General features: G+C 45.0%; 1 protein-coding gene across 4 annotated transcripts in view; it reads left to right on the forward strand.

The window, feature by feature from the left end:
- HAUS5 (HAUS augmin like complex subunit 5) overlaps nt 1-24472 on the forward strand; it is a 245600-nt gene that overhangs the window by 23475 nt on the left and 197653 nt on the right. For all 4 annotated transcript variants that reach the window (XM_030212334.1, XM_030212333.1, XM_030212336.1 and 1 more), the window contains exons 2-6: nt 1485-1586; nt 1930-1992; nt 19739-19771; nt 19961-19985; nt 20802-20934. In XM_030212334.1, coding sequence (XP_030068194.1) covers nt 1489-1586; nt 1930-1992; nt 19739-19771; nt 19961-19985; nt 20802-20934 — 352 coding nt within the window. In that variant the 5' untranslated portion in view covers nt 1485-1488. The remainder of the gene's footprint in view (nt 1-1484; nt 1587-1929; nt 1993-19738; nt 19772-19960; nt 19986-20801; nt 20935-24472) is intronic.

Here is a 24472-nt window from a genome sequence, read left to right on the forward strand (position 1 = left end):
TCCATAGGGATCAAAGAAGCAGTATTACAGAACCTGAGTAGTTTTGTCTTGGCCTGATTCAGCAGAAGCATATGTTCAGTGGCCCATTTATGAATTTTATACATAGCGTCGGCTATGCTGTCGGATGTGGATCTTGTGGGGGTAAGCATTAGAATATTGTCAGCACATGATGGTAAGTTTTCACCTATATCTAGTGTGATGCTGGAGAGAGAGCATGGGAGACAGTGGGGAGGCTTGGGGGAACACTGCATGTGGGCACCTATTACTCTGCCCTTCCATACCTTGTAGGACCTATTTTTAAGGAAGTCATTGAACCAGCTTAGCACTGGACCGGCCAGACCTAGGTTACTGAGTTTCATTAATAGTAGTTTGTGGGCCACTGAGTCAAAAGCTGCAGAGATGTATTGGAGCAGAATAACCTGTTCAACCCTTGCTAAATAGTCTCTAACAAAGGAAGTCGGTACTAGGAGGAGTGATTCGGTATTGTGTTGCGGTCTGAACCCAAATTGTGTGGAATGATAGAGGGAGAATTTTGATATGTACTTGGCTAGTTGTTGGGCAACAATGATTTCCAGCAGCTTGGTTAGAAGAGGAATCCCTGCTATTGGTCTGTAGCTGGATGTGAGGGTGAGGTCTAGGTTTGAGACTTTTGGAATGGGAGTAAGAGCAATGAGACCCATGTCTATTGGATATTTGCCACTTGTGAGTAGTTTATTCAGGAATATGGCTGCCAATGTGAGTATAGATTTGGGAGGGTCAAAGAACAGGAAAGAGGGGCAAATATCTAGAACACAGCAGTGGGATGATATTCTGGGGAAGAGGGATTTTATAATGTCAGCTGAGGTGGGTTCAAAGGAGACCCATAATCGATCAGTCAGAGCATTTGCAATATGATTTAACTCTAGTGTTGTGGGTTTGGGTTGTGTTTCCTCTGAGGTCCACACATTTTTTGTACTTTGGAATTGAAGTAGTTGGCCAATTCTTGTTCATTGTGATGGCACTGATATAAAAATATGAAAATTTGGGATGACTATATGATGATGGATGAAGTGTAGGACCAGTGGATCTGTGATAGTCCTCTTGATAACATATGAGCACTTTTTTAAAAATATCAAAAATATTAATAATTTTCTACATTTTTGAATTTGTTATAAACAATACTGCATGGGGAAGCTTTTTTGATGATGGTGATATAACTATTATTCCCGTTCAGGTACAATACATTTTCCTCCTATTTTAGTAGTGAAGTTTCTATTGTTAGCAATAATCTAATCACCCTTTGTGGGTTAGTTGTGATAACAGCACATACTTCATAAGTTTTGTGTGTGGGGAAAAAAGAGAAATAGAGGAGAATAGGCAGTTAGAGGGCAAGTTCAAAAAGTGTTAATCTTTTTACCCATGTAGCATACAAGTTTAGCAATTTACCTGGGTGATTTGAGATAAAATACTGTACTCGCTACTCTTCTATCTTTTATTCTTTCTAGAGTAATGGAGCGCAAGAACCTGACACAGGAGCTGAAAAAATGGGCAATGGAAGAGATGGGACTACCGGCACACAAGATCCCTTCTGAGACTGTGTTGAGAAAGTACCAACATTTTCCTGTTTATTTTTCTAGACCAATGCTTGCAAATCTTTGTGTGACCCCCCCCCCCCCCCCCGAAGGTGCAGAATAATGATGCATCTATGAGGAGCATGCTAAGATTGTGACCCCAAATATGGGTTTTGTGACTCCATGTGGGGTTCCGACCTTAAGTTTGGGAAGTACTTTTCTAGACCCTAATCTTCTACTAAAGGGAGCCTGATGGCTATGGATAGGGCTGATAAACCTCAAGCTTTTTGCATTGGCAACCTGACCATTTTGGGGTGTGCTATGAATGAAATCTCTGTGGCACTGTGCTCAAAGGGTCTGTTTTATGTTCTGTGTCCAGGCTTTGTGTTGGCCAGAGTGCAGATATCTGGAAGTATGTCATACGACATGTTCATAGTCTGAGGTAAGAACAAATTTTACAGGGCTGTTTACTAAAATACTATTCTGATAGTGTATCATATCATTGCTATTACAAAATTTTAATTTTATTATCTCCAGATTTACCTAATTGATTTTATGTTATGCTTATATTTGGTAATTTTACTACTATGTTGTGGAGATCAAACTAAAAAAGAATATAATTTAAGAAAGATCAGTAAGAGATGACTTTATTTGCCAGTGTATAATGGTAATTGCTAGCAATGGAGAAAGATCATAATGCAGAGTGACCCCCTGCGTTCGGATGTTCTCCAGCTTACAAGCATCAAACCATTGTGATACAGACATTGATGTGAAAAACAAGATAAACATGGTTTCAGGATGCTGAACACCTTATCTCAGGCATACAGAAGATATTGTTGTTGTGATAAAGTCACATCCAGGATAGTGGGTTAAGGCAGCTTCAGTCTGAACTACAAGTCCCAGAAGGCATTGCAGGCAAGGAGCCAGGGGGTGAGATGGAAAACCCAGACTGGACTCCTAGCTGCCATAAGGGAGGACATGGGTGTAAGCTAACAGGAGGTGTAGATTGGCGGCCACTAGGGGGAAAGAGAGATAGGAAACCCTGTGTGTAGGAGCTCCTCATTAGGCTCATGCTCAACTCAGCTGGTATGGGTGTGTAGAGAAGCTAATGAGTGGAGAATGATTGATTGGTTGTGAAGGCAGAAGCCAGGGATTGATTAGGCAGGTGGGAAGGAGTCTCATGAGTTCAGTTCAGGAGAGAGAAGCAGAAGGAGAGAAGTAGCTTGCAGGCTGAAAATCCTTGGGCAGGGAGGTCCCTAAAGTACTGAAGCAGGCTGAAATTCCTTGGGTGAGAGGAAGTCCCAAAAGTATTGAATTCACTGTGAAGCTGATGCAGGGGAAAACCCTTGGGTAGAAGGAGTCCCTAAAATATTGAACTCTTCTGAAGGTAAAGAGGATAGAAGGTAGAAACTGCTACTTGGTGATTAGACTGTGATAATGAACGGAAAGAACTGCTTGTCTTGGGAATTGAATTACTGTTTACTGTGGACTGGATAAAGAGCTCAGAGTGGAACCTGTAAGCCTGTATTGAATCCTGGTATGTGCTATGCTGCTGTTGGAACTGTGTACGAGAAACCTGCATAGAATAAAAGTCCTTAAGATTGAAGTTACTGGTGGACATCTATTTCTTCATTGTGCCGGGAGCCTGTGGCTGGAGGAGATTGTTCTATCCTTGGCTGCACCTAGGGGCACCTGGTTATAAATGGCACTTTCCTAGATGGGACCGAACATGGATCCATGCAAGCCAGAGAGTCTGGTCGTAGTGGCCTAAAGGCTTAAATCCTAGATGCCTCAAGTAAGAGGTACCTAGGGGGGCCAAGGCTGGATAAAGAGAAGTGGGGAAGACCAGGAGTGGGGCTGGCTTGAAAGGGGGACCAGTGTAAAGATATTGCACTTGGGTCTCTTTCCTTTTTTTGGCTTTACAGGGTTGAAGGTGGTGGTGGTGTCCAGGAGGTTCCTGAAGTCCGTCGAGGGGGCCAATGCTAATAAAGGCGCATTACTCGCCTACCCAGGTAAAGGGTACCTAGGGGGGAGGCGAGGGAGGATCCTAACTGAGAGAGGCAGTTCCAGTAAACTGTAGAAAGGCTTGGTTGATGTGAATTCGGGTACGTGGCTAAGAAGTAGCGCAAGTGTAGGACTGGGGAAACAGGCAGTCCACACTTGGATTCTTCTCTTCGGTTGCAGGCTGCATCCCATCGGATGGTCGAGGAGGACGCCGGAGCCATGGGAAGGCCGAGATGGGTCAGACCGGAAAGAAAAGTCCAGAGGCCCGAGGGGCCGGAGCCCAAGTCACCCGCAGAAGGACTGGACATGGCAGGGATGGACACCATGATCCAGGTTCTGGGACTTGGAGGGAGGAGGACTTTGTCTAAAGACTGGTGGGATTATGCTTAAGCCTGAAGGGGTGTCTAGGGAAGACGGGACCCCAAGGAGGAGAAAGAAGGTTGAGCCAGTGTGTTACCAATGTGGGGAAATAGGCCATGTTGGAGAGTGATGTCTGGAAGTATTCAGAGGATGAACTGGGAGACTGGGAGGATATAGGTAATCCTACAGTCAGTTGGGGGGGGGGGGGGGTAAGTGACATGGCAGGCAAGAGGAAGCCCAAAGGCCATGGGAGTCCAGAGGTGACCCATTCCTCGGGGGCAGACTTCATGGTTAAGCCGGGAACCCAAGGGGAAAGAGGTGTCTGCAGGGAAGAGGGTCAGGAGGAACCCGCTGCAGGGAAAGCACCCAATGTTCCAGGGAGAGGGGAGACCACAAACCTGAAAAGTACCAAGAGGGAGGAGAGGTTCCTGGACAAGGAAGGAAAACCCCAGTTGCAAGATAGTGGTAGTCCTGACAAAAAGGGTAAACCCTCTAGGAACGTGAAAGGGGGGGGGGGGGGTAGGCCAGGTGACAGGATAAAAAGTAGTCCTGATAGTGTAGGGGAAGTCAATGTACACTGTGAGCAGGGGGGTGAGACAGCTGAAGATAAAGTAGGCTGCCCATGCTACAGTGAGGAACTGCCAGTGTTTCCATGTGGTGGGGAACCAGGGAGAGTTGCCCCAAGGGAGAAATACTGGGAAACCCAGGGAGTAGAAGGTAGTAAACCTATCGCCCTGGAAATGGGATTAAGGTAATTTCCCAAAGATAGCCTGGAGTTGGATAGGAAACTCCAAGAGGCCCAAAAGGAGAATGAGAACCCGCTGTTGAAATCCCTAAAAGAAAGCATCTGGCAGGTAGAATGGGAGTTACAGGCCCTAGGTAAACTGGGGAAACTCTATAGGCACCCTGTGCAACGTCTGAGGGAGGTCCTGGAACTTAACAAAGGACTGATGGTAACTTTAGTGGGCCATATACAGCAGCAGCAGGAGGCGTCCCAGAAGGCGATGGAGAATAGTCTGAGGGAGAATGAACAGAAATGGGTCCTATTCGAGTCAGCTTGTAAGGAACAGATGGCTGCTTCAAGGCATGCCTTAGAGGCCAAACTGGCTGAGACCCTTAGGCAGAAGGAAGGCTGTGAGGCACTGCTAGCCACAGTTAGGGCTGAGCTGCGCACAGAAGGTAGGCTAAGGGAAGAAAAGGAAGCAGAAGTAGTCCATCTTACAGCTACCCTGGAAGGGACCCAAGCCAAAAATGAGACCCAATTAGCAAAGCTGCAGTCCACACATGAGCAGGAGATGAGGGACCTCACAGACCAGTTGCAACGAGATCAGGAGCAGAGGGTATCCCTAGTTATGTTTAAATCTGTTTATTGACAGAAAATTCAGACAGTATATACAGAATGTTGCAACAAGAAAACAATAACAGTGCAACGATCAATTGTCAACCCTTCTTCACTCGTCAATTAGTTTTCCTTATTTTTCCCCCAGTCGACCCTCCCCCCACCCCCACCCTCCCTATTCCTTCTGATTTATGTTTAAATCTTGTTTATTATTAGTTGATATGGACAATTAAATACTTGTCAGAGAAATTTCGTTACAAAAGGATGCCATCCAATGTCACACAGTCAACATAGTAAATTACAATATTGCATTTATATTTCTCCCCCTCTCTCCCACCCTCCCTCCCTCCCAGTGTCAACTAGTGCTTCTTGGGCATTATCACTATTTCTTTTAATACCAAAGCAACATGTGTAAAGTGTTTTAACCCGTATTGCCCGCGAGATGTGTCTCTTCTCTTGCCCTCTTATCCAACTAGTCCCACCCTCTACCCTTTCCCTTTAGGTTCCCTGCAGGTTCAACAATATGTATTGTTCGGGTCTCTCACAAATATCAAATGTGGTGATGTCTGTCATGATGTCTTATATATCCAAGATGACTGCCAGTGTGTCATAGTTTGAACCAGGGGTCCTCTTGTCAAGGAGTACTACACAACTTGTGTCCACGCCAACAGGCTCCCCGTTTAATGGTAGGGCAAAAGAGGGCACCGGAGAAAGGTCAGAAATTCAGCAATAAACTTCTCGCTCTGGACGGGAGGGTGACCCAAAGTGCCTCCCACTGTGCCCTAAACCTAAGGCCCGCTGGACTATCCAAATCAGGCACTCCACATCTATCAATTCTCATTTGTTTCACTAACTGTGAGCGCCATACCTGCAGAGGGGGTGCTTCTTTCGCTCTCCAAAATTGCAAATGGTATTATTCCAAAATATATTGCCATCTTTGCAAATGCCCTGAAGCCCTCTGGGGGGTCTGCAGTGTGCTTAAAGATATTAAATAAAATTGAAGGCTCCCACACAAGAGTACAGTGCCATAGTTGGTCCATCCCCCTTATAACTTGTTTCCAGAACCGTCCTGCACAGAGACAACTCCAGAACATATGGCCAAGAGAGGCCGCACCCTGGTTACATTTAGGGCATGTTCCTGTTGTATCAAACCCCGCTTTCTGTGCTCTGTGAGGAGATATATGTGTTCTGAGCAGCCACCGATATAGCCGCTCCCTTTGCGGAATGGAAAGCCGCTGTTTGTAGATAGATTTCAAATATGACCTATACTCTTCCTCAGTAAGTGTACAGCCTAAGTCCCTTGACCATTCCTGCGCTAGCCGCCGGAAGTCTATCTCTTCTGTGCTGTCTTTAAGTTGTTGGTGGTGGAATCTCAGTGGCACCCTAAGCTGTGCTCCCAGAGTAAACTCTTCTGTGAGAACCTCTACCACATCTTCCGTAAGATCTGTCCACTCTAGGGAGGCTACATAATGGTGCAACTGATAATACGCAAATCGATGTGTCGGAGGAATCCCGTACCGGGACTGGAGTTCCGAGTACGTGAGAATTTGTCCCTCTTCTGAAACTATATGTGCCAGATATATGATCCCCTTTTTTGCCCAACTGCTAAATATATTGATCCCCTGACCTGGGGGAAATGCTGGGTTATCACATATTGACATCCAAGGGGATACTCGGGAGGAGAAACGATGACGTCTACACACCCACCTCCAAGTTTCCCTAAGAGATTTCAATAATGGGTGTCTCTGAAATGCCGCAGTGGGCAGCGGGGTCCCGGAGTGGAGCAAGTGACTGAAGTGTGTACCTGTAAACATCGAGGTCTCCACTGACGTAACGGAGAAATCCGATGTTCCCCGATACCAATCGTTTATATGTCGCATGGAACTCGCAATTGCCAAAAATTTAATATTTAAAAGTCCCATACCGCCCCCCTCCCTTGGGGCCGCTATCTGGTGATAAGGTATTCTAGGTTTCTTCCCCTGCCACAATATGTTGTATAAGCGCTGCAACTGCTTATCATCTTTGTGCTTCAAGAAGAGTGGCAATTGTTGAAAGACATAAAGCCACCTGGGGGCTACCACCATGTTGAATAATGCTATTCTACCCCAAATAGAGAGTGGCAGCTCCCTCCACATCAACAACTTACTTTTAGTCATCTCCAACAATGGGGCTATGTTCTCCCTATACATGGTGGACCTATCACAAGGAATGTACACCCCCAGGTACTTCATTTTCGTTGCCTCCCATCTAAGAGGAGCCTCCCCCTGCCAATGTAATTCAGTACCCGTGTCCATGGGCATCGCACAGGACTTGGAGAGATTAAGGCCAAACCCCGACAACATCCCATATTCCTCAATCAGTGTCAGAGCTGCCTTAAAGGACTCTTGTGGGTTGGTCAGCACCAGGAGGACGTCGTCAGCATAAGCCAGAGCTCGGACCTCCTGTTCTCCCAACTGTACTCCACTGATTCTGGGGTCATAATTTAAAAGACGTAGCAGTGGTTCCAATGTTAAATCGAACAGGAGTGGTGACAAGGGGCAGCCCTGCCGCGTTCCCCTGCCTATCCGAAACCTTGTCGAGAGCCCCCCGTTTGCTGTTACATGTGCTTCCATGCCAGTATATAAAGCCTCAATTGCTTGCTTTACTCCAGCAGGGATCCCTATCCAATTCAACATATGAAACAGAAAATCCCACCCTACCCTATCAAAAGCCTTGGTGGCATCAAGGCTTACCAAGATCCCAGGAGTCTCTTCCGATCGGCACCGTGCCATTGCAAGTAAAACTCTCCGAATATGCAACACAGAGTGTCTATTGGGGAGGAATCCCACCTGTGCAGGCTCAATCACACTGGGTAAGCACTTGTTGAGTCGTGTAGCCAGAATCTTCGCTAGAAGCTTAATATCAACGTTAATTAACGAGATAGGCCTGTAAGACTCTGGCTCCTCAACAGCCTTCCCAGGCTTCAACAATAGTGATATACATGCAGTGTTTTCGTGTAATGGAAATTTCCCCTCTTGAATCACCGCTTGATGATATTCAAATAATGGCCGTATCAATTGGGGTTGCAGCATTTTATAAAATTCTCCAGAATACCCATCCATCCCCGGTGCCGAATATGACTTTAACCCCTTTATAGCTTCTGATAGCTCTTTGGGCAGAATGGGGGCCCCCAGGCATGCGATATCGGACTCTCCGAGCTTTGGCATTTGGGCCTTTTAAAGAAAGTCATTCATATGTGTCTCCCCGATTGGCTGTTCGGCGGTGTATAGCTGTGTAAAATGCTCCTGAAATATTTGAAGAATCTTATCTGGACTATTAGTGAGGCTTCCCGTCTTTTCTTTCAGAACCGATATGGTTCTGCCTCCTCCCCGCTTCCGAACCACCCGGGCTAGCATACTCCCTACTCTGTTTCCGAATCTGTGGAACCTATATTTTAGGAAAGTCCTATTTTTTAACACTCTTTCATGTAACAGTGAGTTCACAGCTGCCTGAACGGACAAATAGGCCTCCCTATTTGCTGAGGTTTGCCGTTCCGTATAACGACGTCTAGCCTTCTGTAGTTGCCTATTCAGGTGTAAGAGGCTAGCTGTATTCTTTTTCCGCTTACTTGCTACATAAGCGATCAGGTCCCCCCGGAGTACCGCTTTACCAGTACACCAAAACAATTGCGGATCAGACTTATGTTCTCTGTTAAATGATTCATATTCTTCCCACTTTTTAACCAGGAATTTTTGAAAAGATTTGTCTTTTACTAGATGGTTGGGAAATCTCCACTGTCTGTGCAGTTGGAAGCTGCCTGGCGCCTCCAACTCCAACCAGACAGGGCTGTGATCAGAGATCAATATCTCTTCGATCTTGGTGTCTCGGACACACTGGAACAAAGCTGGTGAAAACAAAGCTGGTGAAATAAACATATAATCTAGCCTGCCCCAAGTCCCGTGTGCTCTGGACCGATGCGTATACTCTCTTGAATCTGGGTGCAGATTCCGCCATGCATCTATCACAGAGAGAGAATTGCTGAATTCTTTCAACATCCGAGCCCCCTTCCTGTTCTCCATTCCCCTATGTCCCTCCCCTGAATAGTCGATCTTGGGGTCCATTAGCACATTCATATCCCCTGTAATTATCAAATGTTTACTTTCATAGGGGAGCAACTGCCTTGACAGTCTAGGAAAGAAGGAGTTATCAGGAGGGGTGGGGGCGTACACGTTTAACAGGTATAGTTCCCTCCCCTGCAACCACATTTTAATCAAAATAAATCGTCCATTGGGATCTTGCAAAACTGTCTCCACCGTGCAAGCGAGCTGCCGGTGAATGCAGATTGCCACCCCTCCCTTCCGCCCATCTGATGACGCATGGATCACCTGGCCTACCCAGCCCTGTTTAAGTTTTTCATGTTCTGCAGCCGTCAATTTCGTTTCCTGTAAGCATGCAATATCTGCATTGAGGCGTTTTAAATGCGCTAGGATCTTTTTCCTTTTAATGGGAGACGAAATGCCTCCTACATTCCAGGTGACTAATTTACAATGTGTTACCACCAGAGCATGCTAACTCCATAATAGTATACCTGAAAAACTCAGCCCCTGGGTCCCAGCCCTTCCCCAGCAGCTGTAAATGTTGTGTATTCTTTTTCGCTCCATTATTCAGACGTAGACATCTTACACATACTTCGTTCTTTTGTATGACCTGAGTGTGAGACCTGACCCTTGTATTCCTAAAACCCCCCCTCCCTAAGTGTTGAACCCCTTCCCTCTTTGTCTTGAACTTCTCTCCTTCCTGTTGATGTAATACCGCTATGTGGCTCATCCCCCCCCGCCATCCCCCCCCCCCCCCCCCCCCCCATCCTAATGAGGGGTTCCCCCCCTCCCTCCCGGCGATACAATTGGACCTACTCTGACACCTCAACTGGGAAAACCTCCCAATCAGCCAGTAACACAACTGTAACTTTTAACATAGTAACTCTTAATCCACATTTGCATTAACAAGAACAACTTAGCTTGCATGTTTGCATCATCGCCACTTTCTTAGGGAGCTGGAAACGAGGCCAAGTCCTCTACTCCATCTAAAATCTACAAAATATTTGATCATGGCGGTGCTTCAACTGGTGCAAGCAGTTCAGAGTCTATAAACTGTTGGGCCTCCGGGACAGAGTGGAACGAACGCCATCGATTTTCATGTTGAATCTTCAAGACAGCCGGGTAGATCAGCATAAATCTTGCTTTCCTGCTTACCAATGTTGTGCAGAGAGGGTGAAACCGGTGCCTTTGCTCTTGTACACCAGCCGAATAATCTTGAAAAATTTTTATCGGAGCCCCGCCGTATCTTAAAGTGTCCCTTTTCAGTCGAAAGCCCCTCATGATTTCCTCCTTGTGCAGATAATTGTGAACTTTAATTATCACCAGTCTGGGTCTTTGTTGCCCTTGTTGCCAGCGGCCAAGCCTATGGGCCCTTTCTATACACAGTTCTCCATAGCTGTCTGACAGGGCCAGTTCTTTTTTAAGCCAGTTTTCCAACAGGTGCCCTAGTGATTTCTCAGGGATTGCTTCAGGCAGGCCAACAATTCACAGATTGCACCTCCGTGCTCTGTTCTCCATGTCCTCAATCTTATCTTGCTGTGCCTTAAGTTGCTCCATCATACGTGTGACATCCTGAACATTCTGCGCCCTCGTATCCTCTACCGCTGAGATTCTACTTTCCGCCTCACCTACTCGTCTCACCGTGTCAGCCATGGTAGCTTCTAGGCTGCTCATTTGGTGTTCTAGCAAGTCAAATCTTGGGTTAAGTGCGGCACTAACCGCCATGGTGATCTGAGCTAGTTGTTTTTCAGAAAAATCACCAAGCTTTTCAAGTTTCCCTTCTGCCATCTTGGCCCCAGTGGATGGCGGGGAATTCTTCCCTTTATCGTATTTAATGCCGCTTCTAGTTGTTCCTGCTGACTTGGGCCTCAAAAATTGCTCCATACAGAGAGTGCTACAATTTCTCACTGATCTCTGTGCGTCTGATCTCGTGATGTAAGCGCTTTTACCTGGGGGTAATGCAATGGTGTGTTGGGTCAGGCTTCTACAAGCTCACAGGTGCTGTCAGTCAGGTTTTAAGAGTCCAGCGAGCCAATTCTCCACGCCTACCCAGACCGCAGGTTCAATCCCTTCCCAAATTCTCCTTCAACTAGCTGTCCAGATAGAGCCCACAGTCTTCAGTTTACCAGCAAACCCCTGTGTTAATGTGCAATAAAGTTATGTAGGCTCTGCTTTGTAGCTGTCAAAGTCTGATTTAAGCTTGACTGTTTTAAATCTCTGCTGTAATTTAATACTGGCACGTTACTTCTCCACTAGCCGATGTAACCTCCACTCAACAGTCAATAGTGCTGTAACAGTAAACATTTCTGGAATGTACGTGCTATTATATGCAGTGCCAGTTTTCACTCTGTAGCAGGTATTAGTACTCTTGGCCCCCTGTATTGTGTGGTTATCATAAGGTTTCTCAGTGCCTCCGATATCCCGTTCTGTGTCCGTTCGCCAGGGGGGGAGGGAAAAATGGAAGCGCAGCCAAGTTTATACTCCCGCTCCCACTACGCTGTCGCGCCTCTGGGCTTCCCAATGTCAAGCCCCAACGTTCTTACTCTACTCGTCGATCTTCCGCGCTGTTGTCTCTCTGCTTTCCTTCACTCTGTGCCTCTGGCCGCCATCTTAGCTCGGGTCGCGTGCTTTGTTATCGCCAGCTACTCCCGCGTTGTGAAGCACGTCGGAAGACCTTCGGAGGAATCCTCTGGTTCTGGGGGGCTTTGGGCATCGCCGAGATGTTGCGGGGGGGGGGGGGGCCCAGAGAGCGGGGGGACAAAGAACCCGCTAGCGGTGCAGCGGAGCTCCTCTAGACCGCGGCCATCTTGCCGCTCGGCTCCACCGGAAGTCAGGGTATCCCTAGTTAAAGCTGAGTTCCATAATGCTCGCCAGGAGTGGCATAAAGAGCAAGAGGCCCTAAGGGAAAGTCTAAGGGAACAGCAAGCCTTGACTCTACTCCAGAGGCAAAGGGAGAATAAGCTTGTCACCTCTGTGACGGCAGAGCTAGAAGAAGCCAAGCAGGAGGTGAAGCAGAAGGAAGTGGAGTTGGCCAAAAGGCAGGAAAGTGTTAAGGAGATGGGTAAACTACAGCAAACAGCTATAGGAGAGCTGAGGGGGAGTTTAACCCAGGTAAAGGCTTGGCTGGGAGAATTGAATGGCCAACAGGAAAGCCCGCTGAGGGAAGTGCAGCAGGGATATACTGAAGTGGTGGCTCAGTTAACTGTGGCATTGCAGCAGACCCAAGCTAAGGCCAGGGGTCTGAGTGAGCTTAATAGGGAGAGGGTAATCCAGATAGAAGACCTGCACAAGGGATACACCCAAAGGATAGAGGGGTTATTGGTGGAGGTGCAGGAAGCCCAGGGAAGGGTAGGATACCTTACTCAGAGGAACCTTGAGTTGGAAACTCAGATAAAAGAGTTGCAACAGGTTCAAGCTCAGGGGGCAGCTGAGTGGGTGGTAGAGAGACAGCAAGCCAAGGAAACAACAGAAAGGGCAGAAAGCTGCCGGGTGGCCCTGGAGGAGAGGTGCAGGGTGTTGACCCTAGCGGTAGATGTCTTCTTCCAGGATGGGCAGAGAAGACTAAAAGAGCTTCAGGAAGCCCAGGCCTGCATTGTGGACCTCCAGAAAGAGCTTGAGGGAAAGAAGGACCCAGGCGGGGTTAAAGTAAGTAAACTCCTATCCCTGAGTAATGATCAGGATAGGGAGAGTCAGAAGGGCACTGTTAAAACCCCAGAAAGAGGGTAGTGTAAAGGTTAAGGAATTTGAGAAACCCCGGAAGGGCAAGCAGAAAAGGGTAGAGGCTGTCCAATGGAGGGAAAGGCTCAGGCCTCAGAAGAAAAGGTTGATCCTAGGGCCCAGACATCGCACGCTAGAGTCAGGTGAGGAAAGAGCTCCTAGGCAGGGGACACCGGCTCAGGGAGGGTGCCAGGGACATGCTAGATCACCCAGAGGCTGGGGGAAGCCTTGTACCAAGAGTGGTTATCCTATACCAAAAGGGAGGGATAGGAGACACTTAAAAGTCCCAGGGAAAAGAAGACTTAGGACCCTATACACAACCCACAAATACCAATCAGGGCATAGTAGGCGAAGAAGTACAGCCCAGGGTTGTAGCAATGAGAGGGGTAGGACTAGGAGTTCCCCTGAGGTGATAAAGGGATTAGGCCTGAGGAAAGTACGCCAGAAGCCCATAGTGGTAAAGGGGGTGTATCCATGGGTCAGGAAAGTGGGCGAAGAAATTAGACGCCGAGGCCTAGGGAGGCGTAAAAAGAAAGGACGAAGGGTTCTGTCTAGAATTACGAATCCCTGGGAAGGTCCCAAAGGGACTCGCAATTTCTTAAGTGGGGGGGGGGTATGTGATAACCCCACTATCCTGGATGTGACTTTAAGGCAGCTTCAGTCTGAACTACAAGTCCCAGAAGGCATTGCAGGCAAGGAGCTAGGGGGTGAGATGGAAAACCCGGACTGGACTCCTAGCTGCCATAAGGGAGGACATGGGTGTAAGCTAACAGGAGGTGTAGATTGGCGGCCACTAGGGGGAAAGAGAGATAGGAAACCCTGTGTGTAGGAGCTCCTCATTAGGCTCATGCTCAACTCAGCTGGTATGGGTGTGTAGAGAAGCTAATAAGTGGAGAATGATTGGTTGTGAAGGCAGAAGCCAGGGATTGATTAGGCAGGTGGGAAGGAGTCTCATGAGTTCAGCTCAGGAGAGAGAAGCAGAAGTAGAGAAGTAGTTTGCAGGCTGAAAATCCTTGGGCAGGGAGGTCCCTAAAGTACTGAAGCAGGCTGAAATTCCTTGGGTGAGAGGAAGTCCCAAAAGTATTGAATTCACTGTGAAGCTGATGCAGGGGAAAACCCTTGGGTAGAAGGAGTCCCTAAAATATTGAACTCTCCTGAAGGTAAAGAGGATAGAAGGTAGAAACTGCTACTTGGTGACTGGACTGTGATAATGAACGGAAAGAACTGCTTGTCTTGGGAATTGAATTACTGTTTACTGTGGACTGGATAAAGAGCTCAGACTGGAGCCTGTAAGCCTGTATTGAATCCTGGTATGTGCTATGCTGCTGTTGGAACTGTGTACTAGAAACCTGCATAGAATAAAAGTCCTTAAGATTGAAGTTACTGGTGGACATATATTTCTTCATTGTGCTGGGAGCCTGTGGCTGGAGGAGATTGTAACCAGGTGCCCCTAGGTGCAGCCAAGGATAGAACAATGTCTAGACTTGCATGCTGGCACTGAGTGGTTCACTAGTTAGTGCCACTTTCTGATGCCACCTACTGAGTGATTACCAATAGTTCTTATTTTTAACAGCAGATCTTGCTATTTCTTTTTACAGAAAGCAGTTTCTCCTATTAAAACATAGAACATCTGTAAATTAGCATTTAACTTTCAAAGAGGATACTAAGATAAAACGAGGAGAGAAGTTTAAAAAAAACAACCAAAAAACATAAGAGCATTAGCTGCAAAAGTAAAAAATTTACATCAGATATGGATGTTATTCAAAAATACCATCCTGGAAGCCCAGACCAGATATATTCCATGTATTTAAAAAAAAAAAAAAGATGGAAGAAAGGGCCTAACAGCCGGTATGGTTAAAAAGTGAGGTGAAAGAAGCTATTGGAGCTAAGTAACATCCTACAGAAAATGGAAGAATGATCCGACTGGAAAAAATAGGAAACAGCATAAGGAATGGCAAGTCAAATGCAAAGTGCTGCTAAGAAAGGCAAAGAGAGATACTTTGAAAAGAAGATTGCGTTGGAGATAAAAACACACAATAACAACTTTTTTAGGTATGTTAGAAGCAAGAAGGTGGTAAAAGAATCAGTTGGACCACTAGATGACTGAGGAATAATAGTTTCACTCGCGGAAGGGAAGGCGTAGGCCATAATGAAGAGAGTAAATGAATTCTTTGCTTCGGTCTTCACCAAGAAAAATGTGGGGGAGATACCAATTCCACAGATGGTATTCAATACTGAGTAGTCAGAGAAACAAACTAATCCCTGTAAACCTGGAATATGTAATGGGGCAAGTTATTAAATTATAGTAGCAAATCACCTGGACTGGATGGCATACATCCCAGAGGACTGATAGGACTGAAAAATGAACTTGCAGAGCTATCATTAGTAATATGTAATATCTTTAAAATCAAGAATGGTACCAGCAGATTGGAGGGTGGCCAATGTTAATACCAATTTGTGAAGAGTGATACAGAGGTGATTCAGGAAATTTTAGACTGGTGAGCCTGATGATGCAAGGCAAAACGGTAGACATTTATAAACAAAATTACTGAGCATATATATAGGAATAGATTAATGAGACAAAACCATCATGGATTTAGTAAAGGGAAATCTTGCCTCATCAATCTGCTACAATTCTTTGAAGGGGCGAATAAACATGTGGATAAAGGTGAGCTGGTCAATATTGTGTATCTATTTTCAAAGGGCGTTTGACAGAGTACCTCGTGAACAACTCCTGAGGAAATTAGAGAGTCATGGGATAGGAGATAGTGTTCTGTTTGTGGAGGATTATGAACTGGTTAAAAGAAAACAGGGATTAGGGTTAAATGATTGGTATTCTCAATGGAGAAGTATAAATAGAGGGATTCCTCAGAGATCTGTGTAAGGACGCAGGTTTTTTTTTTTTTACACAAATGATCTAGAGATGGAAATAACTAGTGAGGTTATTTTCCCACAAAGTTATTCAAAGTTCTTAAATCACAAGAGGATCGTGAAAAATTGCAAGAGGAGTTTTGTGAGACTGGCAGATGACATCTGATGTGAGCAAGTGCAATGAAGCTACAAAGTAGTAAATTTAAAACAAATTGGAGAAAATATTTCTTTACTTAATGTGTAATTAAACTGGAATTTGTTGCCAGAGAATGTGGTAATAGCAGTTAGCTTAGCAGGGTTTAAAAAAGGTTTAGATAAATTTCCTAAAAGTCCATAGCCATTATTCAGATGGACATGGGAAACTTCACTGCATTCTTTCCAACTGTGTAAATGATGAAATGAGCGTTACAACTGTGCATATTTGTGTGTGTGTGTGGGGGGGGTTGACATACTGCATAGTAACATAATAGATGACAGCAGTTAAAAGACCTGTACAGTCCATCCAGTCTGCCCAAAAAGATAAACTCATAGCATATGGTTGCTAAACTTTTCATGGCTAATTTAAAGAGAGAATCTACAAAATATGTGATGTGCTGGTGGAGTTTAATAGATGAAAGTTTTGTCATTGGCTAGACAGTTGAAACACTTCATTTTTTAAGTGAGTTGAATGTGTCACCCTACTGTCAAGTTTCAGCATACTTTATCATCAGATGGAAATATTTTTTTTTTTTTTTTTATGAAAAAGTTACTAGATGGTTATTTGGAAACAAATATTTATTCGAAGTCCACGAATTGAAACACCTTATTGGCTTATGATAGTAAGCATCCTCACCATAATTAAAAAGAGTGTACCTTTTGCTCAGTTTTTTGCAATACAGACACATTTGTGATACATCTGCAAAGTATAAAGAGTCTTCGGAATAACTGAAGAACAAGCTTGAGGATAGGGGTTACCCTGAAAAAGTTATTAATCTTATAAGCGGGCTTTATTTAATCATTGGAAGTTGTTGCTACAGGATAATGTCAGTTACTGCAAGATCCTATGATATTGTGTGTGCTGAAGTATAAATCTTGTCATCTAAAATCATTAGGAATCATTGGCAAGTTTCATCATTTCATGAGAGATTTAGGCAAACACAAAGCATGATATCCTATTCTAGGGGGTACTAATTTATCAGATCTTTTATGCCACTCTGTGGACTCAGACATTAAGAATCTGGGACATTATAAATGTGGCAAAAGTGTCATTTGTGCTATTACCCAAGAAGCTTCCAGGTTTTGGGATGATAATAACCAGACTTGGATAAATGTTAGCTGTTCCACTTCTTGTATCTCTAAAGCAGTGAAGATGTATGATGATTTGTCCCTGTGGATTAAAGTACATTGGTCAAACTAAATGTATGCTTAAAACCAGACTGTTTTACCAGTCAAGCATTGTATTGTGACTGGTAAAAAGGGTATGCCTTTAGTTAAACACTACCAATTACAATGGATAGCCATTGATGAAATTATGGAAAATGGACGAAGAGGAGATATTTTGCGTAGCTTGCATCAAAAGGAACAAACGATGACACCGAAAGGATTGAGTGGACTTATGGAGTGGTAGGCTTTCTACTGAGGTTGTGTTTCTTTAAATCTGTCTGTGTGGGCCTGTGGCTGATTTTGGAGGAAGGGTGGCCCCCTTTTGAGAGCGTTTTATATACCAACCATCACCAACTTGTTGACAAGCTGGGTATGTACATTTTTTGGGGGGGAGGGGGGCTGAACAGTGTATGGGTGGGGTTCATTTGTTGGAAACAACCTTTCAGGCTCAGAGATCCATGGCCATAAAGGAATTTGGTTTTCTCCCCAGTCAAGCAGGGAGATATCAGGCATGCTGGTTGGTCATCTGATGGAGCCAACATGCTAGAGTTCTCCCCTAGCTGATTTTAAATTTTGCATTTGTAGACATGCGTGGGGAGTGGTCTAATGGTTAGTGCAGCGGGCTTTGATCCTGACAATCTGAGTTTGATTCCCACTGCAGCTCCTTGTGTCCTTGTGTAAGTCGCTTAACCCTCCATTGCCCCGGGTACAAAAACTTACATTGTGAGCTCTCTAGGGACAGAGAAAGTACCTGCATATAATGTGTACAGCGCTGTGTACCTCTAGTAGCGCTATAGAAATGATTAGTAGTAGTAAGAAAGCTAGCCAGTGCGGAGTGGGTCAGTTTACTTCATCTGTGCTACCTTAAGTATTGCGTTCAATTCTGGCTATCTCTAAAAAGATATAGCAGAATTAGAAGAGGTTCAAAGAAGAGCTACCAAAATGATAAACAGGATGGAACTCCTCTCATATGAGGAAAGGCTAAAGAGGTAAGGGTCTTCAGCTTGGGAAAGAGATGGCTGAGGGGGGGGGGGGGGGGTATGATTTGAGGTCCGTAAAATCCTGAGTGGTGTAGAAGTGAATCGATTTTTCAAAACGTACAAAGACCAGGGGACATTCGATGAAATTAAATGGAAATACTTTTAAAACAAATAGGAAATATTTTTTCACTCAAAGAATAGTTAATCTCTGGAACTCGCTGCTGGAGGATGTGGTAACAGCGGTTATATCTGGGTTTAAAAAAGGTTTGGACAAGTTCCTGGAGGGAAAAGTCCATAGTCTGTTGTTGAGATGGGCATGTTGGAAGCCACTGCTTGCTCTGGGAGTGGTAGCATGGAATGTTGCTACTATTTGGGTTTCTGCCCAGGTACCTGTGACCTGGTTTGGCCACTGTTGGAAGCAGGATACTGGGCTAGATGGACCATTGGTTTGACCCAGTATGACTATTATGTTCTTATGCCAGTTACAGCTGTCCCCCTCTCTTGTCAGCAGGACCTCTCTCCTCTTCACCTCCCCCCCCCCCCCCCCCCCAAAAAAAAAAAGAAAAACCCAAAATGAAATGACACAGACAGAACAGCATCCAACCCCACCTTCATTGTGCTGCTGCTCCTTCCATCACTGCTGCATCAAGGAGTCCCTTACAGACCCAGGAACTGCTGCTGTCCAGTGGGCATTCCTCTCACCCTTGGACATGGGATATGCGGGGCAGAAGATACCTCTGCCCTCTGCTGGTTCCAGCTCTGGCAGTAGAAGACACGAGGCTTCTCCCCCACATCCCACTTGGTGTTGGGCCCTGATAAATTGACCCGACCCAGTACTGTGCATTCTGTATATGTGAACTATATCTGATCAGAGCCACAATCACATTTTGCACTTTAGCTGGTTTATTTGTTGGCAATACAACCTTTCTGTCTCAGAGATCTAAGGCCAAAAAGGAATTTGTTTTTGTCTTCGTTCCCTTTGTTATTTTGCTAGAGTTGTATCTTCCTATCGCTCTTGGCAAGAATTTGCCCAAGAATGCAGAAGTGGCTGGTTAGAACAGATCATTTACAATCCAGTATAGTAGGTATTTTCTTGCCCAGTCTATTTCTGTCTAAGGCAGTTGAGGGTGAAGTTAGTTGCCCATTATCATATGGAACATCAGTAAGGAAAGCAGGATTTGAACTCCAGCTTCCCTGATTCTCAGCCTGTTGCTGTACTCACTATTCTAAGCCACAACTGATCAGTAGTAGTAAATGACCTCCTTATAAATTGGCCATTGGTGTAGCATAAGTGATATTTAAAAATAGCCTCAATAACTATCGGGTTTGTGTGTGTGGTGTCTGTACGCACTGATTGTACTTTATAATTAACAGTGATGATGATGCACATTAAATGTATTGTCAAAGTTTCAACCTCTTACTTTTCAGCTCCCTTCCCCTATATTGATCTTCCTGAGTTTGTGTCTGTCTTTTTTCCAGAAATGTGAAGAAAATCGAGGGGAACCTGCTTTGGTATCTTTTTAATATAAAACCCTCAAACTGCTGCATTCTCTGAGTCATCCCTTTCTCTCACTGTACATCCACCTTAAAGTTCTGTTGTTGTACTCACTTTTGCTTTTTCCCTCATTTGGGGGCTAAGAAGAGGTGGGAAGGAGACTCTAGCATTGTGGTGGTTTTCCTTAACATCAATAACTCTTTCAGGTATCAGCACCTACAGCAGTCTGAGGTAAGGCATTCCCTTACCAATTACAATAACTTGAACCTGTAGAAGTGAGTTTCATGTAAACCAGATTCTGTAGTGCTTTACCTCTTTTTATAAATGTGCGATCGTGGCTCCCCCCCCCCCCCCCCCCAATTTTTAGGAACCTATTATAGAAGCATATAGGCGTCTATGTTGCTTTTATATAATAGGTGACTTTTTTGCACTTTACCACTTAGACGTCCCCAAATGGGAAAAAAACGTTTAGTATATATGACCCAATTTGACTTGCTTTAAAAGCAGCAAGAGATCAGTGGCAGTGGAAAGATTTAAACTTGTCCATACACGTTTTACTGGAGTATTTTTTTTCTGTTTTGTATTTCTCTTACTTCCTTAGGAGTTAAACTTTGATAGTTTAATTTTAATTTTTATATACTACATTTCAGTTGCATAACAAAGTTTGCATAAATATCACAAAAGTAGTAGAATAGAGGAAAAACAATATGAAGAATAACAAATGAGCAGACCAAAGATGAGACATGAGGTAACAGTCACATTTGTTAAAGTATACAATAAAGTCTTTAATAAGCATCAATTTATATATGCAGGATTAAAATAAGGGGATGGCTATCACTGGAGCAAGCATAGGGAAAAACTCTTCTCTGGCATGAGATTCCTGAGCATGTTTACAGATGTGATTATAATAATACTTCAAAGCCTGTACATGGGATGACTGATTTCTACTAGACACACAATGACAATAGATGAGACGAATGGATTCCCACATGTCCCCCCTTTAGAAGGAGAGCAGTGAGCTGATTGTCCCTGGGTTCTTTTCCACAGGTTAAACAGTCAGAGTCTGAACTGCAACAGGCACGCAGGAAGCAGCTGGTGAAGGAGATATCAGCCCTGAAGTTAGAGGTGCCACAACTGATCCAGCAGATAAAGATGGCTGAGCGGGAAGTAATAGCTAATGGTGAGGAACACTAGCTGGATTTCCAGAGAGGACAGATTGAGGTTACTGCAGACAGTGAAGAAACAGCCAGCTGTCAAGCCCCAATCCTGTTCAGATAACAGTTGAATGTTCATATGAGAGAGCGCACAGTGTGGGCGATATGTGTACACTGTGGAAAGCCATTTGGGGGCATGAGGGCTTTTAATATATTGTATTTGTTAGGCTGCTTAAAAAGTAGAGGGATGCAGATTTTTAAATCTGTAGGAACAAAAAAGGAACATCACTTGACAATCTCTATCCTATGGTCAGGGAACTGGTCAAAATAGCCCTGTCAAAAAAGCCCAGAAACGAAATAGCCTCTCCCCCCACCCCCAAAAAGAGGACAAAAAAAGCCTGTGCACAATTTTGCCCCCAACAAAAGGGCCCGACAAGGGTAGAACAAACTGTGAAGAAAACTTACGTGTGCCTGTGTTTGATGAATACTGATCCCTGGCCAATTCTGTAGAGAATGACATGGGGACAGGGACTCGCAGTACTACTACTACTATTTAACATTTCTAAAGCGCTACCAGGGTTGCGCAGCGTTGTACAATTCACAAAGAAGGACAGTCCCTGCTCAAAGGAGCTTACAATATAAAGGACAAAAAGTGCAGTCAATCAAGATTGAGGCAGTCTAGATTTCCTGGATAGAGGTACAATGGTTAGGTGCCGAAAGCGACATTGAAGAGGTGGGCTTTGAGCAAGGATTTGAAGATGGGTAGGGAGGGGGCTTGGCGTATGGACTCAAGGAGTTTATTCCAAGCTTAGGGTGAGGCGAGGCAGAAAGGGCGGAGTCTGGAGTTGGCGGTGGTGGAGAAGAGTACTGAGAGGAGGGATTTGTCTTGTGAGCGGAGGTTACGGGTAGGAGCGTAAGGAGAGATGAGGGTAGAGAGGTAGTGAGGGGCTGCAGATTGAGTGCATTTGTAGGTTAGTAGGAGAAGCTTGAACTGTATGTGGTACCTGATCAGAAGCCAGTGAAGTGACTTGAGGAGAGGGGTGATATGAGCATATCGGTCTAGGCGGAAGATAAGACGCGCAGCAGAGTTCTGAACGGATTGAAGGGGGGATAGATGGTTAAGTGGGAGGCAAGTGAGGAGTAGGTTGCAGTAGTCAAGGCGAGAGGTAATGAGAGAGTGGATGAGAGTTCGGGTGGTGTGCTCAGAGAGGAAAGGGCGAATTTTGCTGATGTTATAGAGAGAGAAGCGACAGGTCTTGGCTGTCTGCTGGATATGGGCAGAGAAGGAGAGGGAGGAGTCGAAGATGACTCCGAGGTTGAGGGCAGATGAGACAGGGAGGATGAGGGTTTTATCGACTGAAATAGAGAGTGGAGGGAGAGGAGAAGTGGGTTTGGGTGGAAAGACAATGAGCTCGGTCTTGGCCATGTTCAGTTTCAGGTGGCGGTTGGACATCCAGGCAGCAATGTCGGATAAGCAGGCCGATACTTTGGCCTGGGTTTCAGCAGTGATGTCTGGTGTGGAGAGAGAAAGCTGGGTGTCGTCAGCATAGAGATGATATTGGAAACAATGAGATGAGATCAGCGAGCCCAAGGAAGAGGTGTGGATTGAAAAAAAAAAAAAAGGGGGTCCAAGGACATCCCTGAGGAACTCCAACAGAGAGCGGGATGGGGGTGGAGGAAGATCCATGAGAATGTACTCTGAAGGTACGGTGGGAGAGATGAGGAGAACCAGGAGAGGACAGAGCCCTGGAACCCAAATGAGGATAGTGTAGCAAGAAGTAAATTATGATTGACAGTGTCAAAAGCGGCGGATAGGTCGAGGAGGATGAGGATGGAGTAGTGACCTTTGGATTTGGCAAGGAACAGGTCATTACAGACTTTAGTGAGTGCCATTTCTGTCGAGTGTAGAGGGCGAAAACCGGATTGAAGCAGTAACCGCGGGGATGGGACAGGGACAAATCCCTTGGGGACGAGGGCAGGGATGGGGACAAACTTTGTCCCCGTGTCATTTTCTACTTTGAAGCCTGTTAATGAACTGGACTGTTGCTTGTTTGAGTGATGTAGACAATGATATTTAGATTTTTTGGAAAAACAAGCAAACATGCTGGCCACGCAAAATTTGCATGGGGATGCTGTACATCCTGCTACCAGTACATCTTCTAAGAAGACCTCTCCTATTGCAGGAAGGACTGTGGAAGACCGGACAGATTGGGCGTTTAAATGGCAGATGACGTTTAATGTGAGCAAGTGCAAAGTGATGCATGTGGGAAAGAGGAACCCGAATTATAGCTATGTCATGCAAGGTTTCACGTTAAGAGTCACGGACCAAGAAAGGGATTTAGGTGTCGACGTTGAAACCTTCTGCTCAGTGTGCTGCTGTGGCTAAGAAAGCAAATAGAATGTTAGGTATTATTAGGAAAGGAATGGAAAACAAAAATGAGGATGTTATAATGCCTTTGTATCACTCCATGGTGTGACCACACCTCTAATATTGTGTTCAATTCTGGTCGCCGCATCTCAAAAAAGATATCGTGGAATTAGAAAAGGTGCAGAGAAGGGTGATGAAAATGATAAAGGGGATGGGACGACTTCCCTATGAGGAAAGGCTAAAGCGGCTAGGGTTCTTCAGCTTGGAGAAAAGGCGGCTGAGGGGAGACATGATAGAGGTATATAAAATATTGAGTGGAGTTGAACGGGTAGATGTGAAGTGTCTGTCCACGCTTTCCAAAAATACTAGGACTAGGGGGCATGCGATGAAGCTACAATGTAGTAAATTTAAAATGAATCGGAGAAAAGATTTCTTCACTCAACGTGCAGTTAAACTCTGGAATGCCTTGCCAGAGAATGTGGTAAAGGCGGTTAGCTCAGCGTAGTTTAAGAAAGGTTTGGATGGTTTCCTAACGGAAAAGTCCATAGACCATTATTAAATGGACTCGGGGAAAATCCACTATTTCTGGGATAAGCAGTATAAAATGTTTTGTACATTTTTGGGATCTTGCAAGGTATTTCTGACCTGGATTGGCCACTGTTGGAAACAGGATGCTGGGCTCGATGAACCTTTGGTCTTTCCCAGTATGGCAATACTTATGTACTTATGAGAGCTAGATTGAATCCTGAGATTGTTGATGACTTCTTATTCATCCACAGATTAAAAAATCATAACAGTGCTTCACAGGGCATATTTCTCCCCTCTAGGGCATACAGAACGGGTTGTTTTTTGTACTCCTGGACATTTTAACAGGGTGGATTAGGATTCCTTGGGGTAGTAAAAATTAGCTATTGTTGGGGTTGGAAGGGTAGAAGGTAGTGGTTAGGAGGGTTATTATAGCTGCTGCTTGTTGTTTTCTATTTGTAATTTATATACAACAGTTGCACAGTATATTTCTTTTTATACTTTAATAAAAAGATTTAAATATAAAATCATAATTGTTCAAGGCTTCTGCAGATGAAGACAGAGCCCGTGGGGATGGGGACAGAACCTTCGGTGATAGGGAGGGGACGGGGACAAATGTTGTCCCTGTTTTATTCTCTACAACTCTGGAAACATAGAAGCACTGTGGTGGG

This window comes from Microcaecilia unicolor, chromosome 8 (genome assembly GCF_901765095.1).
Source record: "Microcaecilia unicolor chromosome 8, aMicUni1.1, whole genome shotgun sequence".
In the NCBI taxonomy this organism is placed as follows: Eukaryota; Metazoa; Chordata; class Amphibia; order Gymnophiona; family Siphonopidae; genus Microcaecilia; species Microcaecilia unicolor.